A 21,911-nucleotide genomic window follows, 5' to 3' on the forward strand; every position below is an offset into this window, starting at 1 on the left:
CTTCCCATTCTTCAACCAGCATTTGTCGCAAGTCAGCCAACGTGGTTGTGTTTGTCACTCTGGCATGAACAGCATGCCCAAGCTGATCCCACAAGTGTTCAATGGGGTTGAGGTCAGGACTGCTGGCAGGCCGTTCCATCCTCTCCACTCCCAAATTCTGGAGGTAGTCTCTGATAAAGCCCGCTCTGTGGGGGTGAGCGTTGTCATCTTGGAGGATAGAGTTCAGTCCCAGACTGTGGAGATATGGGATTGCCACTGGTTGCAGAATCTCATCTCGATATATCTCTGCATTGAGATTGCCTCCAATGATGACAAGCCTAATTTTTCCAGTGAGGGAGATGCCGCCCCACACCATCACACTGCCTCCATCAAAAGATGTTACTCATTGGTGCTGCAATCAGCATAGCGTTCTCCACATCTTCTCCACACTGTGACCCCACGATCCAACTGCCGTAAGCAGAATCTGAACATAACGTTCCTCCACAGCAGTGTGTGACCAGGCTGGTGACCAGCATGAGGAGGAGGTGCCAGGCTGTTGTGGCTGTGTATGGTTCTTCCACATGCTGCGGAGGCTCCTGTTTGTTAAATGAATAAATTGTTAAATTTCCAATATTTCTTCAAACTTCAATCATCCAATCCACCAAACACCAAACAAGAGTCAATGGCAGAATAAGCTGTTTGGCACTGGCAGAGAAGATTTGGCATATTTTTCATGGGTGCAACCCACATACTCAGCTCTGCTGCTCATCCCACAAATGCATGTTCCTTACAAATGTGGCACCATTTAAAAGGGAAATAAACAGGCTTTCCAATGGTAAAAGATTTATTGCCAAGAAGCATTGTTACAACAAAGAAATAATCTACCAAACACAAATTTCCTTACTTTTTCTGCTAAGTTTATTTGATTCTATAATTTAAAAAAAAAGAAAATTAAACTGGAAAAAAACCCCAGTTATGTTGCCTATTTTTCACTTGTTTCATCCATGCTTTTGTCTCTTAACTACTAGTTGCTAGTAATAGTTAACACATAAAAAGAAGTCAACACTCTTGGGTAGGAATTGTATACATTATACATTTTTCAAACTGGGAACATGTGCCCACATTTATGGTGTCATAAGGCCTGACATTGCCACATCCACTGCAGATATTAGGTGAAAAATATGATTTTTGGCACCTGCATCATTGTCTTCAGCTATCTTATTTTGTGTTATGTGACGCCTAATTAGGACTGTGCATTAATGCATGCATTTTACCGAGTTTATTAACTCTTGACTAATATTAATACTCCCTCTGTAATGATGTGTTCAATATGTAATATCTTTCCCTGGCTGCTGCTGTGTCATTGTCATTGTCATTATTGTTATGATTGTTGTTATTCTGTCCACCCCCCCCCCTTTCCCTCTTTCTTTCTCTTTCTCAACCCAACCGGTCAAAGCAGATGGTCGCCCACCAAGAGCCGGGTTCTGCTTGAGGTTTCTACTTACTTACTGCTGTCGCCAAGTGCTTGCTCATGGGGAGTTGTTGGGTCTCTGTAAATTAAAGAGTACGGTCTTGACCTGCTCTATGTGAAAAGTGCCTTGAGATGACTTTTGTTGTGATTTAGCGCTATATAAATAAAAATTGATTGATGTGTTCAACTGCCACGTCTGTGAAAGTGTAAAAAACCTAAAACGATAATTTGTAAATATGTACGTGAGATCGAGCACTGACATGAAGCAGCTAATTACTGATTCACAAAGCTAAAAAATCATCCCACAAACACAAAACTAGCTGATTTTTGTTTGCAGACCTCTTTGCTTTTTATTTCTTACAGCAGTATGTATGTTTGTTTGCCCAGTTTTGTACAGTTTAATCAATAACTTTGCATAGGCTACTGATGAAGTCATTTCTCTCCATTCTGTTCTAGGTGACCATTTTTTTCTCGGACATTGTAGGCTTCACCTCAATCTCTGCCTCCTGTACTCCTCTGCAAGTGGTGGAGATGCTCAACAACCTCTACATGTGTTTTGACACACGCATTGACTCCTACGACGTGTACAAGGTAACAATGAAATGTCAACACAGATAAAAAACAAAAAAAATTAAATCCACACTCTGCAGTTGCAGACAAGTTCTACTAATAGTCAACACTGTTTGTCTTTCAAGAAATAGTTCAATATGTTGGGAAATTTACTCATTTGCTCTTTCTGAGAGTGAGATGTTCAGATGGATACCAATCTTATGTCAGAGCTGGAGTCAGGGCATGGTTAGCCTAGTTTATCATAAAGACTGGAAGCAGGGGGAAACAGCTAGTCTGGCTGTGTCTCTAAAGCTCACTGATTAACATGATGTATGTTGTTTATTTGACCCATACACAAACAGAAATTTATATGCAGCATTTTGAGGTTTTGGGTGGAGTTACGGGGTGGGGATTTCTTGAAAAACAGTTTAGTTTAGTTTATTGATCCACCCAGCATGCATTTAAGAGACTGGAACCCCTTTCTTGATGATGCTGGACTATGATCAATTTCCAGGTCACAGGCTGGAGGATGGCAAATGAAAACGGTAGGGTTAAAAGGCAAACCCCCCCCAAAAAACACACACTGCTGGCACAGCCATTGGGAGCAATTTGGGGTTCAGTATCTTGCCCAAGGTCACTTCAACATGCGGACTGGAGGATCCTCCAGTTCTCATGAGTCATGAGTCCATCGTATCACAACCGGAAATGATCATTCATGCTTTCATCATCCTGTCTGGACTATTGTAATTCCATCTTCACTTGTCTCAGCAAGGCACCTCTGAACCAGCTACAAATGGTCCAAAATGCTGCTGCAAGGCTGTTAACCAGGTCCAGCAGGATGACTCACATCACTCCTATTTTAAGTTCTTTGCATTGGCTTCCCACCCGTTTTAGGATTCATCTTAAGGTTCTTGTTATTACGTATAGAGCCCTGCATGGACAGGCACCTGAGTACATCATTGACCTTATTGATCCCTACATCACCAGTAGGTCACTTAGGTCATCTAACCAGGACCTACTGGCTGTCCCTCGCTCTCGGCTGAAGACTAAAGGTGATCGTGCCTTTGCATTTGTGGCTCCATCATTATGGTTTGTGCCACTGCAAGTGAAAAGTAAGTTGCTTTGTCAGTCCACAACCAGACGACATGGGTACAGACTACCGTCTGTACACTCGCTCTCTGTAGATAAAGCAACCGCTGCTCTCCTTTCATGGTTGCAGGACCGGGATATGGCCTCCCTTCTTCTCTTTCCTTCTCTTTTACTAACACATACACACACACACCTACATATCCACCTAATCACGCATATTTTCCACACACCTGATGGTCAGATAATGCAGGACATAGTGCCGCCCTGCCCCTTTGTTATCCACCATCAAACACATGTGTGCAGAAACGCCACCGACCACTGGTCGGCGCCTTTCGCCGGTTGTTTCTCACGTGACGTGACTTCCCCCGGAAGCCGCACCATCTTGAACCACGTGCATTGTCACGTGATTCATGTCGGCCATCTTGTAACACACTCACACTCACACTCTCACTCACGCACACACACACGCTTTGGTTTACCCTTCTTTGCCTTTACACAGCTGCTGTTTTTACTTAGTATTAGTTGGTAGCATAGTATTTATTGATCGAAACAATTGTTGACTTATTGTGCATATTTTATTGTGATAAGTGACTGATTGAGAGAGCCAGGGCTCGGACTTTCACCTTCACTGTTCACTTAGTGGTGCTGATACCCCAGGTGATAACTTCCTAATTGAATAATTTGTTTATGAGACTACGTTCATAGTTTGGTTATTGGTCCCGGTTTCCGGATGGTGCCCCGCACACTCTTTTCAAACCCAACGGAGTGCAGTTGTTATTAATGTCCACCTGTGTTTTTCCTGCTTTGACGTTAAAATGTGTGCTATGAAAGAAAGGTCTATAGACCAGATTCAAATGTTATCAGTTACACCTGTGCTTTTCTTTCTGTGAAGAGTCCAAATATCTGTGGAGGAAAGTGTCTATAACATACAGTATCTGCCCAGAATTGGATTATTGAGGTCAATAATAAATTTGATGTGACGAGAGATAGTGACCGTTGGTTGTGACTTTGATGTTTTGCAGAATTTTGTGGGGAATTTGAAAAAAAAAAAAAATCAAGCAGGGTTTGATACACGGTTTTGCATGGAACATATTAGTTCCAGCACATAATTTCCTGTAAAACCACAAATTGTAATGGATGGATACACTGTTGTTCATCAAGAAATAGTTCCAGCATCCACTCATCAGAAATCATGTCAGGCCCATGAAACGAACTAAATGCAACAGAAAAATGAATGTTAATGTTGTATCATAATGCAGCTTTTTAAAAATTATGAATCAATCCAATCTTATTATTTACTCACTTTTTATTTGTTCTTTGTTCTTATGTTTGTTTTATTTTGTCTTTCCTTTCTTATCTATTTCCTTGTTTTTTGGCATCTTTTCTTCCTTTTTTTGCTTAGTTGGTTGTTTGTTTGTTTTCTGTCTCATTTCTGCAACTAGTTGCATATGTAAAATTATTTTCACACCTGCACAAAAAAAAGCTGAAAAAAAGTCTGTAACAGAGTGTTTACATTTCTGTTTGTGTACAGATTAAACAAATTAGATACAACTTGTAAACAAATAAGCTTTAGAGGTGGTGGAAGGTGTGTTTTTGTACTTTGAATAGAGCCAGGCTAGCTGTTTCCCCCTGCTTCCAGTCTTTATGTTAAGCTAGGCTAACCATGTCCTGACTCCAGACATCTGGCAACAACGTGTGCCAGATTTTGGCCATTATTGGCCAAACCATTTTGGTTACCTGGGATCAAAAGGTATTGAACTTTACTGTTTTGTGGAGAATTACTTCTGCCAGTAAACAGCAATGAAGCTGTGGAAGACTGTAAGACTATTACCCGTTTCAAATCTTCAAAATAAAACTTCACAAATAGACACCAACAGCATCAACAAAATTTCTTGAACATTTTACCCAGCTGCACGTCTACATTTTTGTTGCGCATTATATTTTGTGACATCACAGCATGATGAAACAATGAAACACAGCATAACAATATAACAGTCAACCTCAAAAAGTGTCAAATCAAATCTACATGCAAACACTTTTTACCCTCATAAAAGGATCCAGTAAGCTTTTCTTGTCATAAAGTGGTCTTAGGAATGGCCATGGATGAATTAGCTAATTAGGTTGATGTATGATAGATTACTGACATTTCTCTCCACTCAGACAACAACGTGAACCCTTTCTATACCTTACTGGATTGCACAACCACCCCCTGTGCTGTTTTTATCCTTCAGTTACGATTTCAAAATCTCTAATTTTAATCATTTTTCTCAAGGTTTGGAATTTTAAGATGCAGCAAGTCATGCCATTTTTAAAACCATTCCCTGACTGGTCCATGTATTCTCCCAGTTGTCAGTGGTTGGTGACGTTTTTATTTTTCTAGTTTGAGCAAAACTGATCAAACTATCAAACCAGGTGGAGACAATCGGGGATGCATACATGGTGGTGAGCGGTCTTCCTGAGAGGAACGGGGACAGGCATGCTGATGAGATCGCTAAGATGGCTTTGGATCTGGTAGCAGCCGTCAGACAGGTTTCCATCCCTCACATGCCCAGCCACAGGCTGCAGCTCCGAGCCGGCATCCACACAGGTGAGACAAGCTGAGTGGAAGATGCACTATCACATACTACAAAGGACCTGATGTGCAGGGATTGATAGGGATACTGATCAGTTCAAAGACTCAGTGAAAACTTGGCCAGATGCTCATCTGTGGGGCTGTCCAACCCTTTGCTCCAGAGCACGAAACCCAGAAAACTAAGGAGCAGTTTTGTACTGAAAAGTGGATATTGCTATTTCCAATTATATACATCCTTATTGTCCCCAAAGGATGATTCTAAGTGATTGTGATGACCCCTTGACCTTTCCTCTAACACAACCTGAGCCCAAAATTTCACTTCACTAATAGTTTAGTTACTAACACCTTATTTTGAAAACGGATCACTGGATCTTCATAATATTTGCAACGAAATTTTAGACACTCAGATGACTTTAATCGTATCAATCTTTATACAAAACATATTGTCATAAAATTTTGTTTTGCTCAACACACTCACACTGTCAAGGGGATGAACCTTTTGATTTGTAGGCATGCTGACGGCATGGCTCTAAGGAGAGCAATGTTGATCATAGATGATAGTATTTTGGTCAAAGCACTGCTATGCCTAAGTACAGCTACAGTAGCGTGGCACTAGACTAGTATTGTTATGTCTGCGACAACATTTTAATTTGATCTCCCTCTACTGCTAAGGCTTTGAAAATCATACAATTGTCAGTATGTTATCTGTTTCCCTTTCACCCATTTTCTTTGTAGAACTTTTACCATTTTTTTTTAAAATTTTCTCCTTTTTCTACAGGTCCATGTGTGGCGGGAATAGTGGGCTACAAGATGCCAAGATACTGTTTGTTTGGAGATACTGTTAACACAGCCTCTAGAATGGAGTCCACCAGCCTGCGTATTTTAACCTATACACACATACACCTCTGTGTACATTTGCACATTCATTGCTGCACACTTCATACAAACACAGTTGTGTGGAAACTAGATATTAAAGCCTTTATTTGTAAGATGTAAAAATTTCTGACTTTGGTGACTCAAAAAAACACTGAGGCACACTGCATTGCATTTTCTAAAACTTCCTAAAAAAATTGGAAATTAAAGCTTTACCTTGACCAATCCATAGTTGTTTTATTACAATTTTTATGTTTTTGTGGCAGCTCAGAGAATCCACACCAGTTCAGAAACCTACTTGGCCCTGATCAAAGACAACGCCTACGAGCTGCAGCTTCGTGGAGAGATTGAGGTTAAGGTAAAAGTTTCCTAATATGCAGTGAAATGTTCTGTCTACTAATGAGGTCATTTCAGTTTGTGACACAATCAGAGATTCCATCTCAGGTGTTTTGTGTCAATGAGGAAGTCAGTTAATTTGTATCACCATAACTGAAATGGGATTTTTTTTTTTAATGTAACATTAAAGGTTCATATAAAATTTGCTCAGCAGTTGGATGACAATATGCATGAAAACCTCACCTCTTACTGTGTAAAATGTAAAATTAATTTACATGATTCCAACATCCAGTTTCATTTACAAGTCTTACCCAAAATTAAAATGAATGGGTTGGTTCGAGTACTATTATCCACGCACATAACTTAAAGGAAAGGTTCACATTTTTTTTAGGTCTGTCTTACAATGCTCACATACAAATATGTACATGAAAGTATTACTGTGTATTGTTCCCACTGTGTACATACTGGCTGAAAAGAGATCCATGAATTAAATGGATATCTTCCAGTCTTTCTTGCAGTCTTTTTAGTACCAACCATCCTCTTTGTTTTTCCCAGACATTTTTCCAGGTGGAAGGATAGTAACAAAAAGAGGACATTTTGTGCTAAAAAGACTGTAACTTTGAAAAATACCCGACTGCTAAAGACTCATATTATCTTTGGTTGAACTTTGGAATGGATTTTGGCACAGCTTGAGGGCTGTGGATTTTGTCCCCCAAGACATGCACTTAAATTGCTCCAAGAAGGAATGTCTTTTCAACCAGTATGGACAAAAGGAATTATTACAATGACCAGTAACTCTTTCAATGGACATATGGGCATTTGAGTATTGTTTTAAGACAGACATGAAAAAATGTGAACCTATCCTTTAAGGTATTTTTTTTCACCAGGTTTTGATATATGAATAGATGAATATCTCAAAACCTGCTGTTGGTATTTTTTTTTAAATTTGGGTGAACAGAACCTTTAAGCTGCATTTCTCAGTACCACAAATTTCTCTCACCGTGTATTTGTCACAAAACAGTTCAGAGGATTCGAAGATCACACTTTAGTTGTAACTTAAAGCATGAGTTCACAATTTTTCAAGTCTGTCTTAAAACAACAGCCAGGTGCCCAAATGAATGCTGAAACATGGTTTTCTTGCCATAGTCATTCCTCCTGTTCATATTGACCATTTCATCCTTTCATAATGCATTTACAATGTAAGTGATGGGGGCCAAAATCCACAGTCCTCCTTCCAGGGTCAAAAATGAACACCCTCCAAGCACCAAATGCAGGTAAATTGGGGTTAGGGAGCAGGTGAATAATTTGGGAGTCACAGCTTAGGGTCAGGTTTACATTGCTGTGTTTTTTATGTGCTCTGCTTAGACCAGCTGAGACTATATGTGACCCTCACTGTCCACCATACCTATCATGATGTGAGTGAATCAAATCAGAGCAGCTTACTACTATTTGGCGCTTTCAACACAATGCCTGTCTATGTTTTTGCCATAAGAAACATCTGTGTTACAAGTTGTTGTGGCAACACAAACCTGGTGTTAAGCCACCAAAAAGAAAACATGAAGATGAAGAGAAAAGGTCTGAGTTTTTGCAGGAGGTGGCATCAGAACGATGTATGAGATCTTGGCTAAAATATGAAACTCAAAACCACAGTATGTCTAGTATACAGTACAGTATGTTTTTAATTGAAAAAGCTCAGAATAAAAGTTGTAAATCCAATGTTATCTATTCATATTTGTATCTTTAAAGTGATGCTAAAGATGAGTTTGCATACTAAAAAGTAATTATTTTTAGTCAAATAATGCATGATGCAGTTTTCTGACCGGTAAAAATATTTTTGGGTGGTGAATTTTCAGAGTTTACTTTCCATTGGCAGGTGAGCCAAAAAGTTAATTTTGGACCCTGCCTCCGCCAGTGCAAAAATGCATTTAAAAGTTTATCTAAAGCTAATATGAAGATTCATCTGTCCAAATGAGTCAAATCAAGTAGATATCTTTCAACGTTACAACCTTTTTTGTGCCAAAGTCCATCTTTTTGTTAATATACTTCCACTGCAGCTCAACAGGAAAACACTGTCCAAAGAAACACAGAGGGAATTTGATGCTAAAAAGACTGTAAATGTGGCAGATATACACTTGATATGATTAACTCATATAAGCTTCAGATAAACCTCTAAATGCATTTGTGCACAAAATGACTGTGGATTTTGACCCTCAGCACATTGGAGACACATTTGAAGGGGATCTTAATAGCCATTATGAACAGGATGAATGATTACGCTAAGGAAAAACTTTTTCAGTGTCCGTGTGGCCACCTGACTATTGTTTTAAGACACACTTTTTGAAAATTGTGAACCTATCCTTTAAAACAAATTAATTTTACTAAACTAAAGGATTCTGGCTCCTGCACAGACAGGTTGTCCTGACATCACACCTACGTATCACTTTTCCTCTCCCATCTCTTTCCTTCTCCTGCCAGGGTAAAGGCAAAATGAATACATACTGGCTGATTGGCCATAAGAACTACAGTGTCCAGAACGACAGTCTGGTTTGCCATTGGAATCCCAACAAGGCCAGAAAAAAGAAGACGGTGGCAGGCAGTGAGGTCTCTGTTGGCAATGTGAGTTGAACTGGTTTAATTTTTTCAAACATTTGCAATTAGAGGAGCCATATCACCTGCCAGAATGTCTGTCCTTGTCCTATAGCTGTTGCCCTTGAAATTCATCGATTTGTGTCTCAGTTTCCCTTATTCTTCCTGATGATGACTTTTTCTACTGTGTATAAACTTAGCACAAAAAGTAAGGAAATTTGTGTTAGGTAGATTATTTCTTTGTTGTAACAATGCTTCTTGGCAATAAATCTTATACCGTTGGAAAGCCTGTTTATTTCCCTTTTAAAAGGTGCCACATTTGTAAGGAACATGCATTTGTGGGATAAGCAGCAGAGCTGAGTATGTGGGTTGCGCCCATAAAAAATATGCCAAATCTTCTCTGCCAATGCCAAACAGCTTATTCTGCCATTGACTCTTGTTTGGTGGATTGGATGATTGAAGTTTGAAGAAACAAGATATATTGGCAATTTAACAATTTATTCATTTAACAGGAGCCTCTGCAGCATGTGGAAGAACCATAAACAGCCACAATAGCCTGGCACCTCCTCCTCATGCTGGTCACCAGCCTGGTCACAGGCTGCTGTGGAGGAACGTTATGTTCAGCAATGAGTCCAGATTCTGCCTGCGGCAGTTGGATCGTGGGGTCACAGTGTGGAGAAGATGCGGAGAACGCTATGCTGATTGCTGCACTGATAGAGTAACATCTTTTGGTGGAGGCAGTGTGATGGTGTGGGGCGGCATCTTCTTCACTGGAAAAACAAGGCTTGTCATCATTGGAGGCAATCTCAATGCAGAGAGATATCGAGATGAGATTCTGCAACCAGTGGCAATCCCATATCTCCACAGTCTGGGACCAAACTCTATCCTCCAAGATGACAACACTCGCCCCCACAGAGTGAGATTTATCAGAAACTAACTCCAGAATTTGGGAGTGGAGAGGATGGAATGGCCTGCCAGCAGTCCTGACCTCAACCCCATTGAACACTTGTGGGATCAGCTTGGGCATGCTGTTCATGCCAGAGTGACCAACACAACCACGTCGGCTGACTTGCGACAAATGCTGGTTGAAGAATGGGAAGCCATCCCACAGCACTGTGTGACCAGGCTGGTGACCAGCATGAGGAGGAGGTGCTGGGCTGTTGTGGCTGTGTATGGTTCTTCCACACGCTACTGAAGCTCCTGTTTGTTAAATGAATAAATTGTTAAACTGCCAATATGTCTTGTTTCTTCAAACTTCAATCATCCAATCCACCAAACACCAAACAAGAGTCAATGGCAGAATAAGCTGTTTGGCATTGGCAGAGAAGATTTGGCAAATTTTTCATGGGCACAACCCACATACTTAACTCTGCTGCTCATCCCACAAATGCATGTTCCTTACAAATGTGGCACCATTTAAAAGGGAAAGAAACAGGCTTTCCAACGGTATAAGATTTATGGCAAAGAAGCATTGTTATAACAAAGAAATAAAATTCCCTAAAATCAAATTGCTACTATGTTAGTCTATATTCTGATCCTGGATGGCTATCTCCCAGACATCAAATTTTTACAGAAAGAATGTTGAAAACACACACTCACCAGATGGTAGGCTAACTCATAAGTTAGTTTAAAACAGTGTCAGACATGTCCAATGTAACAAAAGATATGGGATAAACTACTAGTAAGCAAATTACTAGGAGTAAATTATGTTTTGTCATGCTCATATATTTTTCCAATCTTATAAATTGATAAGAGGATTGTCTATAATTTCAACAATCTTCTCGTAACAAATGTTATGAGCTGATCAGCGACTGAAATGTAAGAATTTCAGAAGATGCTGATGGATCGGTGCTAGCTACAGGTTAGCTTCTTCTAAGATGCTGAATGCTATTGCTGTTCCCATTTATTTTTTCATTGACTGGGGACTGTACCTTGCCATCCAAATTTGCCTCTAGGATAACTTGAATTGTGAACATGGTTTTTGGTCAGTCTCTAAAGAAGTTTGCCACCAGCAAAATATAGCTTGTATACATTCAATCTTTGTGTTTCATAGACTCATAATATAAAATTGTAGATACACTGATTTAATTTAATTTTGTATACAGTAGGGTCCAAAAGTCTTAGACCACAGACTTTTTGGAACTATATGTCACTGTTTTACCTTACATACCTACCTCTGTGCCAGTCATCAGTGACAGTGCAGAGCCTCAGTGAGAACGCCACCACTCCAGTCTCCCTTCCCTCCTCAGTGCTGAATCAAACTCCACTGCAACCTCAGCCAGACAAGCCTGGCCTCAGTGTGGCAGCTCAGATGGAGCCCTATGGCAGCAGCTATGGTACCCTGGGCTCCATGATCGGGGGGCTGCAGGGAGGAGATGAGAGCCCTCTACCCAGTGAGCGTGGGAGTAGTGGTGGGCACAAACCTGACCTGCTGCCTGGCTCCAACCACCACATGTCAACAGATGCAGATGCAGCTGCTCAGGACTTCAGTCAGCACAGGAACTTTTATTAACTTGTCCGATTTATGGAGATTAGTTTGTAGTAGATAGTTTAATAGCTGCTGGATAATGTAATCACTTGACATGTCAAGTTACGACCTTCAAAAAACTGAAATCAATCTGGAAATTGCCTTAAAGGAATCCAACGTTTTGGGAAATACTTATGTTTTATTAGCAAGAGTGAGATGAGGAGATTGGTAACATTGTAATGTCTGTGTCACAACATCAGCTGAGTCGTAATCCATTTTTCATTTTCTGTTTACCTTCTGACTTGCCATGCACTAACTCTCCTGTCATTCTAGATCCTGCCACACCCTCTTTCAGTTTCCCCTTTCCTGCCATTACCTGACCTTTCCCCGCCCTCTGCACACCTGTATCCACTGTATCACATTCACCCTGCTGCATTTATACCGGCCCATTCCTGCAGCAGCATATTTCTGCTACATTGACAAAAAATACTTGCTCAGTTTCTTGATATGATGAGAAAACATTCTTGTTATATCAAGAAACTGAGAAAGTATTTTTACGGGAAAAACTTTACATTATAACATGACATTTTCACGTCATATTACGTTATACGTTATATTATATAAGTTATAGTTATATAAGTTATGCAGTAAGTTGCTACTCTTTATGTGCTTATCCATTATGATATCAGTTAAAACTACAACTGGACCTGGACCATGTTATGAATAATGACAGATAGGTAGACACAGGATGGTAATATTCCAGGGGAGATCATTACTGTGTGCTCCCTAGTTTTCACTCACTGTTAATGAGGAACTGCTAAAAATACACAGACTGACACAAGCACAGCAAAACGCCGTTTTAACTGCTTTTCACTCTTTGGTTGTTTGGGGTAAAAGATTAATTTATTCTAAAATCAAATATCTGTTATTAAAAATCCCGTGCTTGGTCTGTTTTACTTCGGTTTGTCACAGCAACAGCACCTACTATTATAAGAAAACTTCATCATAATAACAAATTTTATAATAAGGAAAAACATTTTCTTGTTATATGAGAAACTTTTTCTTGTTATAAGGAGATACTTGATAAATTGAGCACATTTTTCTTAAATGGTGGCAGCAACATGCTGCCATATGTTCCCATTCATTCTCTGCCATGTCTTCTTTTGAATTTCAGCCATTAAGCAATTTTTCCTTCTGTTCTGCCTAACTGTGATGACTCCTTGCCCTGCCTTTTTGGACTTTTCCTATCCTGCCTGCTCCCTTTTTGACTCGTTTGCCTGTTGCTCTGTTTTGGAGTAATCCTTGAAAATGAAAGTAATAAATAAATGAAATAAATAAATAAATAAATTAGCAAATTATGAATCATTTGAGTTGGAAAACCTCTATTGGTTAATATATATGGTAGATTAATTTCAAAATGGCATTTCATCTGACATTAAGGGTGATCTAACAATTTAACTTTTCACAGTGAGGTGGTTTTCTTGTGGTATATAGTATTTGTACGTACTGTATGTATTTATATTTTTATATTCCTATCTACATTTTGTATGTTTTTTGTATTCTGTTTACTTTGTGTGTTCATGAAGAGTATGCCTTAAACGTAGAGTATAAATAAAGTTTACTGAGGTACTTTTGCTAATCTTTTTTAAGTGTGGAGGACTGGGAGCAGTGAAATATCAAAAACAAACAATCTTTCACTTTCAGCTAGGAGTTTAGTAGTATTTTCACCATCTGTTAGCAAGAATTTAGTTGCAAAAATGACAAGTGTTGGCAGGGATAGTGTGGCAGAATGTATCCTTAATTAAACCTTTAATGTAAGCATTAACTTTGTAAAACATCAACAATGTTGCCATAGAGAAGCAAAGAAGTCAATGTCAAGTCTTAAGTATTGTTTATGAACATGAATAACAATGTGCAAAATGCAACAAAACACAGAACTTGACTTGTATGGATTCAAGTAACAGAGAGAGAGAGTGAATGTGAGGCATGAAAAAATAAAACTGTGATAAATTTTCAAGCTCCCTGTCACTCTCCAAAATGTGACCAATTTCAAATGAAAAACCTTTATGGTCTTGTATTTGAACGCTTCTGTGTACGATTGAAATGGACTGGAGCTTTTGTTGAAAATGACTTACCATTATATAGCATACATGAAGCTCCTGTGAATTCTGATTCTGATTTTAAATGAATTTACATCATTTTACAAAAAATTGCAGAATTTTTAAAGATAAAAAATAAACTTGGTACATTACTCCACTATATGTGTTATGCTACCAAAATGATTAATATGTCAAATTGTGTAGAAACCTTTGTAGAAAAGTGTACAAACTTTTTTTTAAATGGATAACTTTAACTTCTAAATACCTTTGTTTTATGTAAAGCTCTTTGAATTACTTTGTTATTGAAAGGTGCCTTAGAAATAAACTTGCTTTGCTGAATATGCAATGCGTTACTCAGTTTTTAAATCTAAACCCATCCATCCATTATAACTCAGCTACACTCCACTCATACTTTAAAACGCTCATAGTTTTACAGCGATCAACTGTACATAAGCTTGTTATGATGACATGTATAGTTTATGAGTTAGTATGAACTGAGGCCTGTTCACTCCCATAGCTTTTATAACTTAGTTATAGTAAGTTTATTTCCATTGTATACTCTGTCATTACACACAGCACAAACTATTCAAATTCCATAAATGCTGCACTAAAGCCAAGTGATCTTTTAATTTTTTTTTTCAATTCAATTTAAAGAACTTTATTCATCCCAAGATGGGCCTTTTAAAAGTATATGCAGCAGAGCACACATCTTAACAAAACACATAGGATAGAATGACACAATATATAGTTAGAATACAAAAAACCATAAAGTATAAAGTGCATAATAGTAAAGTACATAATAACAAGTATAAGTGCTACAGCAAAGTGTATATTATACATTAAGAGAGTGCTGGACACAGCATTCAGCTGTAGAAAGTGGGGAAGATTCCCCGAGAGGAGGGGGCAGAGTTGAAATGACAAATGGCCGCCAGGTATGAAGGTTGCCCTTTTCCTGTTTCTCTTAAAACTGGGGCAACACACATGCTAGCCAGAGGGAAAACATTTGAAGGACTGGAACAATTTTGTGTGGGGTCAAGAAGGTTTTTATTAGTCTTGTGAAGAGTGTGTTGCTTGTGATGGCAAAAGATATTAAGGGGAGACCCATGATCTTTGAACATGTATTGACAACATTTTACATCAGCATATCAGTGTACAACAGTCACAAGCATTTATTGTGTGAGAGCTGCAAAGCAATGTAAGCAAAGCAAGCTATGTATTATAAGGGCCCGAGCACTGAACGGTGCGCAGGCCCTCTTGTAACTGAAGGAATTATTAGGGCCTTCGCACCGCTAGGTGCTCAGGCCCTTAAATTTGATGTAGATGAACGAAATTTGGTAGGCACATGTATCATGTTCAGATGCACAAAAAGGCCTCTTGGAGTGATGTCCTAAGTCCAACAGGAAATCGGCCATTTTGAATGCACTGTGCAATTTTGGCGCAGTTTTTGCGCATGTTTGATAAGAGTCTCGATCTGAAGATATGTACAGGACCTGATTTATAAAGGTTTAAGGAACAAAGTTATCCAAGAACTAAGAGAAGCACAATCTTGTTTTTATCTCAATATATTGAATGAGGCAACAGGCAACAGTAAATTGATCTGGAAAAACATTGATAATCTCACAAGGAGGGACCCAAAATTTTTAGGAGATTTTAAACTCAAAGTACAGGGAAAGTTAATTGAGGATCATCTTACTGTTGCTTCTGTCTTTAATCATTTTTTTCTGTCTGTATAGGAGTTAGGAAAACAATTTACGAAAAGGAAACTGGATATTGTTCCTATAGATGCTACAGGCCAGGCTTTCGAGTTGGCAGAGACTGAGTAATAAGTAAACAAAATCATCAGCTCCTTAAAAAGCTCCAAAAGTAGAGATGCTTTCCAATTTGACACCATGTTTATCAAATCACAAAGATATTTGAACTCCCTTTATTGCTCATTTAATTAACTTGTCTTTTAAACACAACTCCGACTGGAAATGTGCCATTGTCATGCCTTTAAATTTGGAGACCGCCTTGAAGCCAGTAACTACAGACCAATAAGTATACTGCCAGTACTCTTGAAGGTTGCTGAGAAAGTTGTCATTAAACAACTGAAAACATTTCTTAATACAAGCAATTTTGGTCTACATTGTATGCAATTTGGCTTTAGAGCAAATCATTCCACTGAAACTACTACCTTGCACTTAATAGAGCAACTTAAATCAAGACTTGACAAAGGAGGAGTAGTTGGTGCTGTATTTTTAGATCTGCGCAAAGCATTCGATACAGTCAATCATGATGTTTTAATATTGAAACTCCCTAAATTTAACTTCTCATCTAGAGCACTGGCATGGAGGTCTTCATATTTATCCAATAGGATACAATGTGTTAAAGTTGGTGACACACTGTCCAGTAACATGAAGTGCAGAGTGGGTGTTCCCCAAGGGTTAGTGTTAGGTCCCCTATTATTTAGCCTATATATTAATGATCTCCCTCAACAGTGTCATGATGTAGAAGTACAAATGTATGCAGATGACACCATTGTGTACACACATGCAAAAACAGCTGAGTTAGCTGCTGCTAAGCTAACAATTGCACTGGTAAGGATCACACATTGGCTTGATCAATCATGTCTTAGTCTAAATGTAAACAAGACAAAAGGTATGTTCTCCTCTAAAAGTATGGTACAACCTCCTAAGGCTGATATTTTAATCAAAGGTGAAAAAATTGACAGTTACTGATTAGTTACTGATTTTAAATATCTTGGTGTGACACTGGATCCAAATTTGAACTTTAAGAAACATGTAAAAAAAAAAACAGTTAAAACTATAAAGTACATCTTAGCAAATTTTAGACTTATTAAAAACTGTCTCTCTTTGGTCACAGCCAAGATTTTTATGCATGCTCTTGTAACACGAACATGCCAAAGCCTCTCGACACACCCTGTTGGGGATGCTGCCATCAGTCTCTGTATCTCTTCAGTCTCAGAGCACCACAATCCGGGTCATGGCACCAAAGATGTCACCCAAACGTGCTGAAGCCTCTCGACACACCCTGGGACTCTGCGTTCGTCTCATCTCGGTTTGAGATGGGGTGATGTGTGGAGAGAAGGAGGCATACAACACAGGGGTTCTGGATTGTGGTTGAGACCTGGTGACACTTTATTGGCTCACAATGACAGCTTTCATCTCTGTTACTGGTCCGCCATACTGGCTGCTGACTCCATGACCTTACGAAGTAGTGAAAGTAAACTTTTTTTAGAAAATATGTCCTTGTGGCAAAATAAATAGTACGAAATAATAATGTAACTCAGAAAAATAATAACAAAATAAATAACAAAAAATAACAAATTACTGCATGATTAAATTAAATAAGGCACCCTTAACATATGATTTAGAGTAAAAATAAATTAAATGACATAACAAGACTGATAGCAGACAATAAATGAAAAGCTAATTCTTCATCCTGCACTATTTCCACTGAATAGGTGTTCTTGTACACAGCAAGCTAGTCAACATTACGGCCAGTATTAACATACAAAAACAAACTCACACCTAGGTCTAAGTTAACATCTTAATAAACACAATAACTGAAGATATCGACTGGATGGGTGTTTTTAGCCCAGATATTTAGGATGATGTAGGCTGCCATTAACACTGCTTACTTTACGAAGTAGTGAAAGTAAACTTTAAAGAAAATGGTGTCCCGCACGGAATGAATTATCATACTGTGGTGTCCCGCAAGGGACAAACAGCGATAATTGCTAAATTTTCAGGGACATACACAACGCAACAATGACACCCAGTGGCTTATTTAGGCTACTGCCTTACACTATGATTCTTTCCCATATGTCTTATTGCAGCACATGTTGGGGGCAGGCTGGAGAAACAGCCATAAAACCTCTTGAGTCTTTATACAAACAAACTCTAAAAACTCTGGACAAAAAGCCAATGCATTTCTATCACTGTAGGGTACTGGTGAAATACAATTTACTGAGCTTTGACAATTTTAGATTATTCTCAGATTTGTGCCTAGTTTATAAAATTTGAAATGGTTTGGCCCCTTCTCCACTATGCGACTTTGTGTACACTTGCTCAGTAAGTTCTATTAGATCCTCCAGAATGTCCTCTATACAAGATTGTACCATACCATTTCTTCACACTGCATTTGGACAGTCAGCTTTCTCTGTGAAAGCCACAACTCAGTGGAATGCCCTACCTGATGATATGAAGGACAGTAGTTCTATCAATACATTCAAGGCCAAATTAAAAAATCAACTAAAGACCAATCAGCTGTGTGACCACTGAGTCTAGTTTACATTATTAATTTCCTCTGTGTCTGCAACATCACGGACCTTCAGAAATCCACCTCCGACTTTAGTTCACCCTGATTTCTGGAAGGTTATGGCCATAGCAGTGGAGCGTATAGGGCTCTCACTGCTACCGACTGTCCCACCCAAACTGGTTAGCCGGCCATGTGAAGGCCTTTACAGCCTGGCTCATCCGGCTCAACCCACCTCTCCCTGTCACCAGTCGTGGGACTAATTTCCTTCCTGAGAGTGCAGGGCCACACAGAGACAGGCTGTCCCGATGTGCCCCCCCGGAAGAGGCCCTCACAGCCCTCCTGATTCCTCACTCAGCTGGCTGGTCAGTCAGCAGGAAGCTGCAGCCTCCGCTGGTGCAGGATAGGAACATGCTGGAATATTACAAGAAAATATTCTGGCTGGGCCCACAGGTAGCTGATAACCTGTGAGTGTTGGGCATTGCTGCGGCTAATACACTGGTAGACGATTTTCTGGGCCAGTGTTCTCGGCCAGTCTGGGACGTTGCTACTGCTGCAGGGTGTGTGATGTTGCTTGCTACAGTGGGCTCATGTCATGTGTGGCTGGTACATACTGCCCTGCAGAGAAAGGATAGAGAAGACTTTCTGGGAACTCTTGTACCTCCGGACAGGCTTTTCAGGTCCATTTCCTTGTCACTCAGCACTTTAAGGGGCTGGAAGAGGAGAAGGCACAGCTGAGCAACCACCTGCCACTTGCCCCTTCTTCTAACCCAAGAGGAGACGAGGTGCAGCGCTGCAACACTGCGGTGAAGAGGAGAGTGTGCAGTCAGGGCAGAGCACACTCACCAGCCCCCGCCACATTAGCTTCTTCCCAGACCACCTTGAAGGAAACACCACAGCAATGGCCCTCATGTGTAGAGCGGCCCATGCCAGGTTGAAAAACTCACTGTGTGTTGAAAATATTTTAGAAGAAACAAATGACATTTTCCACCAAAGAGCAAAACACTGTCCCTCTTCCATCTCTCCAGCCATCCATGATGCTGTGATGATAGCGGCCCAGCCTGTTTCACCCAAGGAAGCACTCACTCAGCTGACACCTCTGCCTCTCTTCCCTCAGTTAGGAAAGCAGACAGCGGGCAGCCTCATTCATGCAGGCTGTGCTAGCCAGAAAAAGCTCAGAACTGAGCCCATTCATGAGTGCTATGTTAGGCGTGATGTGGTAGAAAGAAACACATCCTGCCCAACATAGCAACACAGGGGAGCAGATCTGGTATCTGGCAGACCAGGCTACTGTTTGGCAACTCCCTGGCTCCCCACACATCCAACAAGTGTGTGGGCATGGCACTGCAACCACTGCGTGACCAGAGCATGGGGTCTTGTTCTACTTAGATGACCTCATTGTCACAGCCAGGCCCAGATGGAGTATCTGGGAGTTGTGCTCTACTCGGTTAGTCTGCGGGCCATTCTGTTAGAATCCAGACAGACAGCCTTGCAGCAGACAGTCCTTGGACTGCAACAAGGAGCAGCTGTGACATCTTTGTCTGTCATGCAGATGTTGGGGCTCATGGTGGCGGGCCATCCACTGTACCCACTGGGGCTCCTGCAAAGGTGGTTCGCCGGCCTGTGCTTGGATCCCAAGAGGCATAAGTGCCGCATGGTGAACATTCCCCCATCAGGGCAGAAGGATCTGTATTATTGGGGGTCCCCACAACATCTATCTGTCAGGGTGGTGGATGAGTGGAGCAGGTGGACCCAAATGCAGAGATGGCAGGCAGGTTGGATACGATGCTGAATATTTAATGAAAGAACTCAAAAATCACAAGAGACACTGGGACCAGGAACAAAGACCATGAACACAGGAAAAAACATTGGAAAAAACTCAGACCATACACAGCACGAAAGAAACTAAACACAGGTGAGGGAAACGAGACACAGATGAAACACATGAGGTAATCAAACACAGGGAGTAAAGGTGAAAAGACACAAGGAGAAAATATTTCAAAATAAAACAGGAACTAAAGTAAACAGACAACAGGTGACACAACACATGGGCAGACTGGGGGCAGATAAACTGGGGAAGACACTAGGAGCAGGGCTGGGCTAACCAGGGTGATGCAGGGCAGGTGAGAGGAGGTGCACATAAACAAAGGAGAAACACACAAGGGAAACAGAAAAAACCAAAACCAGGCAACATAAATGCAACACTGAAAACTCAAGAGAACAAAATACACAAAGAATCCAAAAATAATAGTAAAAAGTCCAGGCAGGAGGTAACACTGTCGATGGGGACACTGCTGGGTTGAGTTACCTCCTACATAGCGGTGTGGGGGGGGCACCTGCCTGGTTACAGCACTAGGTGGTTTGTGGCCTTCAGCGGAAAACTGACACATCAACCTCCTCTCGAACTTCAAGCAGTGCTCTTGGTTTCCCAACACCTCCTGACTCTGGTTCAGGGGAGACACGTGTTGGTGAGAAGAGACAACCACACCACAGTCGGCTTCATCACAATTTTATCACAAAAGTAAAACATGAAGTAAATACACCGCACCTAGACCTAACCAAGAGAAATGTTTCGTTGTTTCCTCTTTGTGGTCTCATTTCACCTGTTTTAAAGCTGCAAAGGCGCTCTGGTGGCCTAGGAGTTAAAGGATAGGTTCACAATTTGGTGTGTCTTAAAACAGCAGTCAGGTGCCCATATGAACACTACTCTGTTACCTTATACATCCATATCCAATACGGCTTAAAGTGATCAGGAAACAGTAAAATAAGGCAGATATTTGAAAGTACAAACAGGAACACAGCACAGAAACTAAACTTCAAACCACATAGATTCAGTTAGAAGTTGCAAAAGTACTGGGAGCTGAACACAGAGAGACTTTACAGGGTAGGTTCACAATTTTTCAAGTATGTCTTAAAACAACAGTCAGGTGCCTATATGGACACTGTAAGAGGCTCACCTTGGATCAGCCCTTAGTTATGCTGCTATAGGCCTAGACTGCTGGGGGACTTCCCATGATGCACTGAGCTCCTCTCTCCTGCTCCTCCTCTCCATCTGTATGCATTCATGTAACATCAATGCATGCCACTAACTTTGCTTCTTCCCCGGAGTTTTTTTTTTTGTGCTTTCTCATCTCGCAGGAAAACCTGGGTTCCGGGCCGAGCCTTCGCAGTCCTTCGCAGTCCTGTTGTCATCCTTCCCTGGCTGCTGCTGTTGTCGTAGTTGTTATGATTGTTGTTATTCTGTCCACCCCCCCACTTCCCTCTTTCTTTCTCTCTCTCAACCCAACCGGTCAAAGCAGATGGCCGCCCACCAAGAGCCAGGTTCTGCTTGAGGTTTCTACCCGTTAAAGGGGAGTTTTTCCTTACCGCTGTCACCAAGTGCTTGCTCATTGGGGAATTGTTGGGTCTCTGTACAGTACAGTCTCGACCTGCTCTGTGTGAAATGTGCCCTGAGATGACTTTTGTTGTGATTTGGCGCTATATAAATAAAAATTGATTGATTGATTGATTGATTGATTGATTGATCTGAAATGTGACACCAACTACACACTGCTTTTTGTAAGATATCAAAAGCCAAAAAGGTTGTAAACCACTGGTTTCATCCTTAACAATGTGTTGTATTTTAAAAGCTTG

The 21,911-nt window shown here is 40.4% G+C and overlaps 1 protein-coding gene across 3 annotated transcripts in view; it reads left to right on the forward strand.

Annotated features, from left to right (window-relative positions):
- Positions 1-14,297, forward strand: part of LOC121895335 (adenylate cyclase type 9) — a 33,875-nt gene extending 19,578 nt beyond the window's left edge. For 2 of the 3 annotated variants that reach the window (XM_042408378.1, XM_042408379.1), the window contains exons 4-9: positions 1,907-2,041; positions 5,501-5,675; positions 6,439-6,537; positions 6,800-6,891; positions 9,345-9,485; positions 11,641-14,297. In XM_042408378.1, coding sequence (XP_042264312.1) covers positions 1,907-2,041; positions 5,501-5,675; positions 6,439-6,537; positions 6,800-6,891; positions 9,345-9,485; positions 11,641-11,967 — 969 coding nt within the window. In that variant the 3' untranslated portion in view covers positions 11,968-14,297. The remainder of the gene's footprint in view (positions 1-1,906; positions 2,042-5,500; positions 5,676-6,438; positions 6,538-6,799; positions 6,892-9,344; positions 9,486-11,640) is intronic. The other variant, XM_042408380.1, reaches the window with a different exon arrangement.
- Positions 14,298-21,911: the final 7,614 nt, after the last annotated feature.

This window comes from Thunnus maccoyii, chromosome 4, assembly GCF_910596095.1.
Source record: "Thunnus maccoyii chromosome 4, fThuMac1.1, whole genome shotgun sequence".
Classification (NCBI taxonomy): domain Eukaryota; kingdom Metazoa; phylum Chordata; class Actinopteri; order Scombriformes; family Scombridae; genus Thunnus; species Thunnus maccoyii.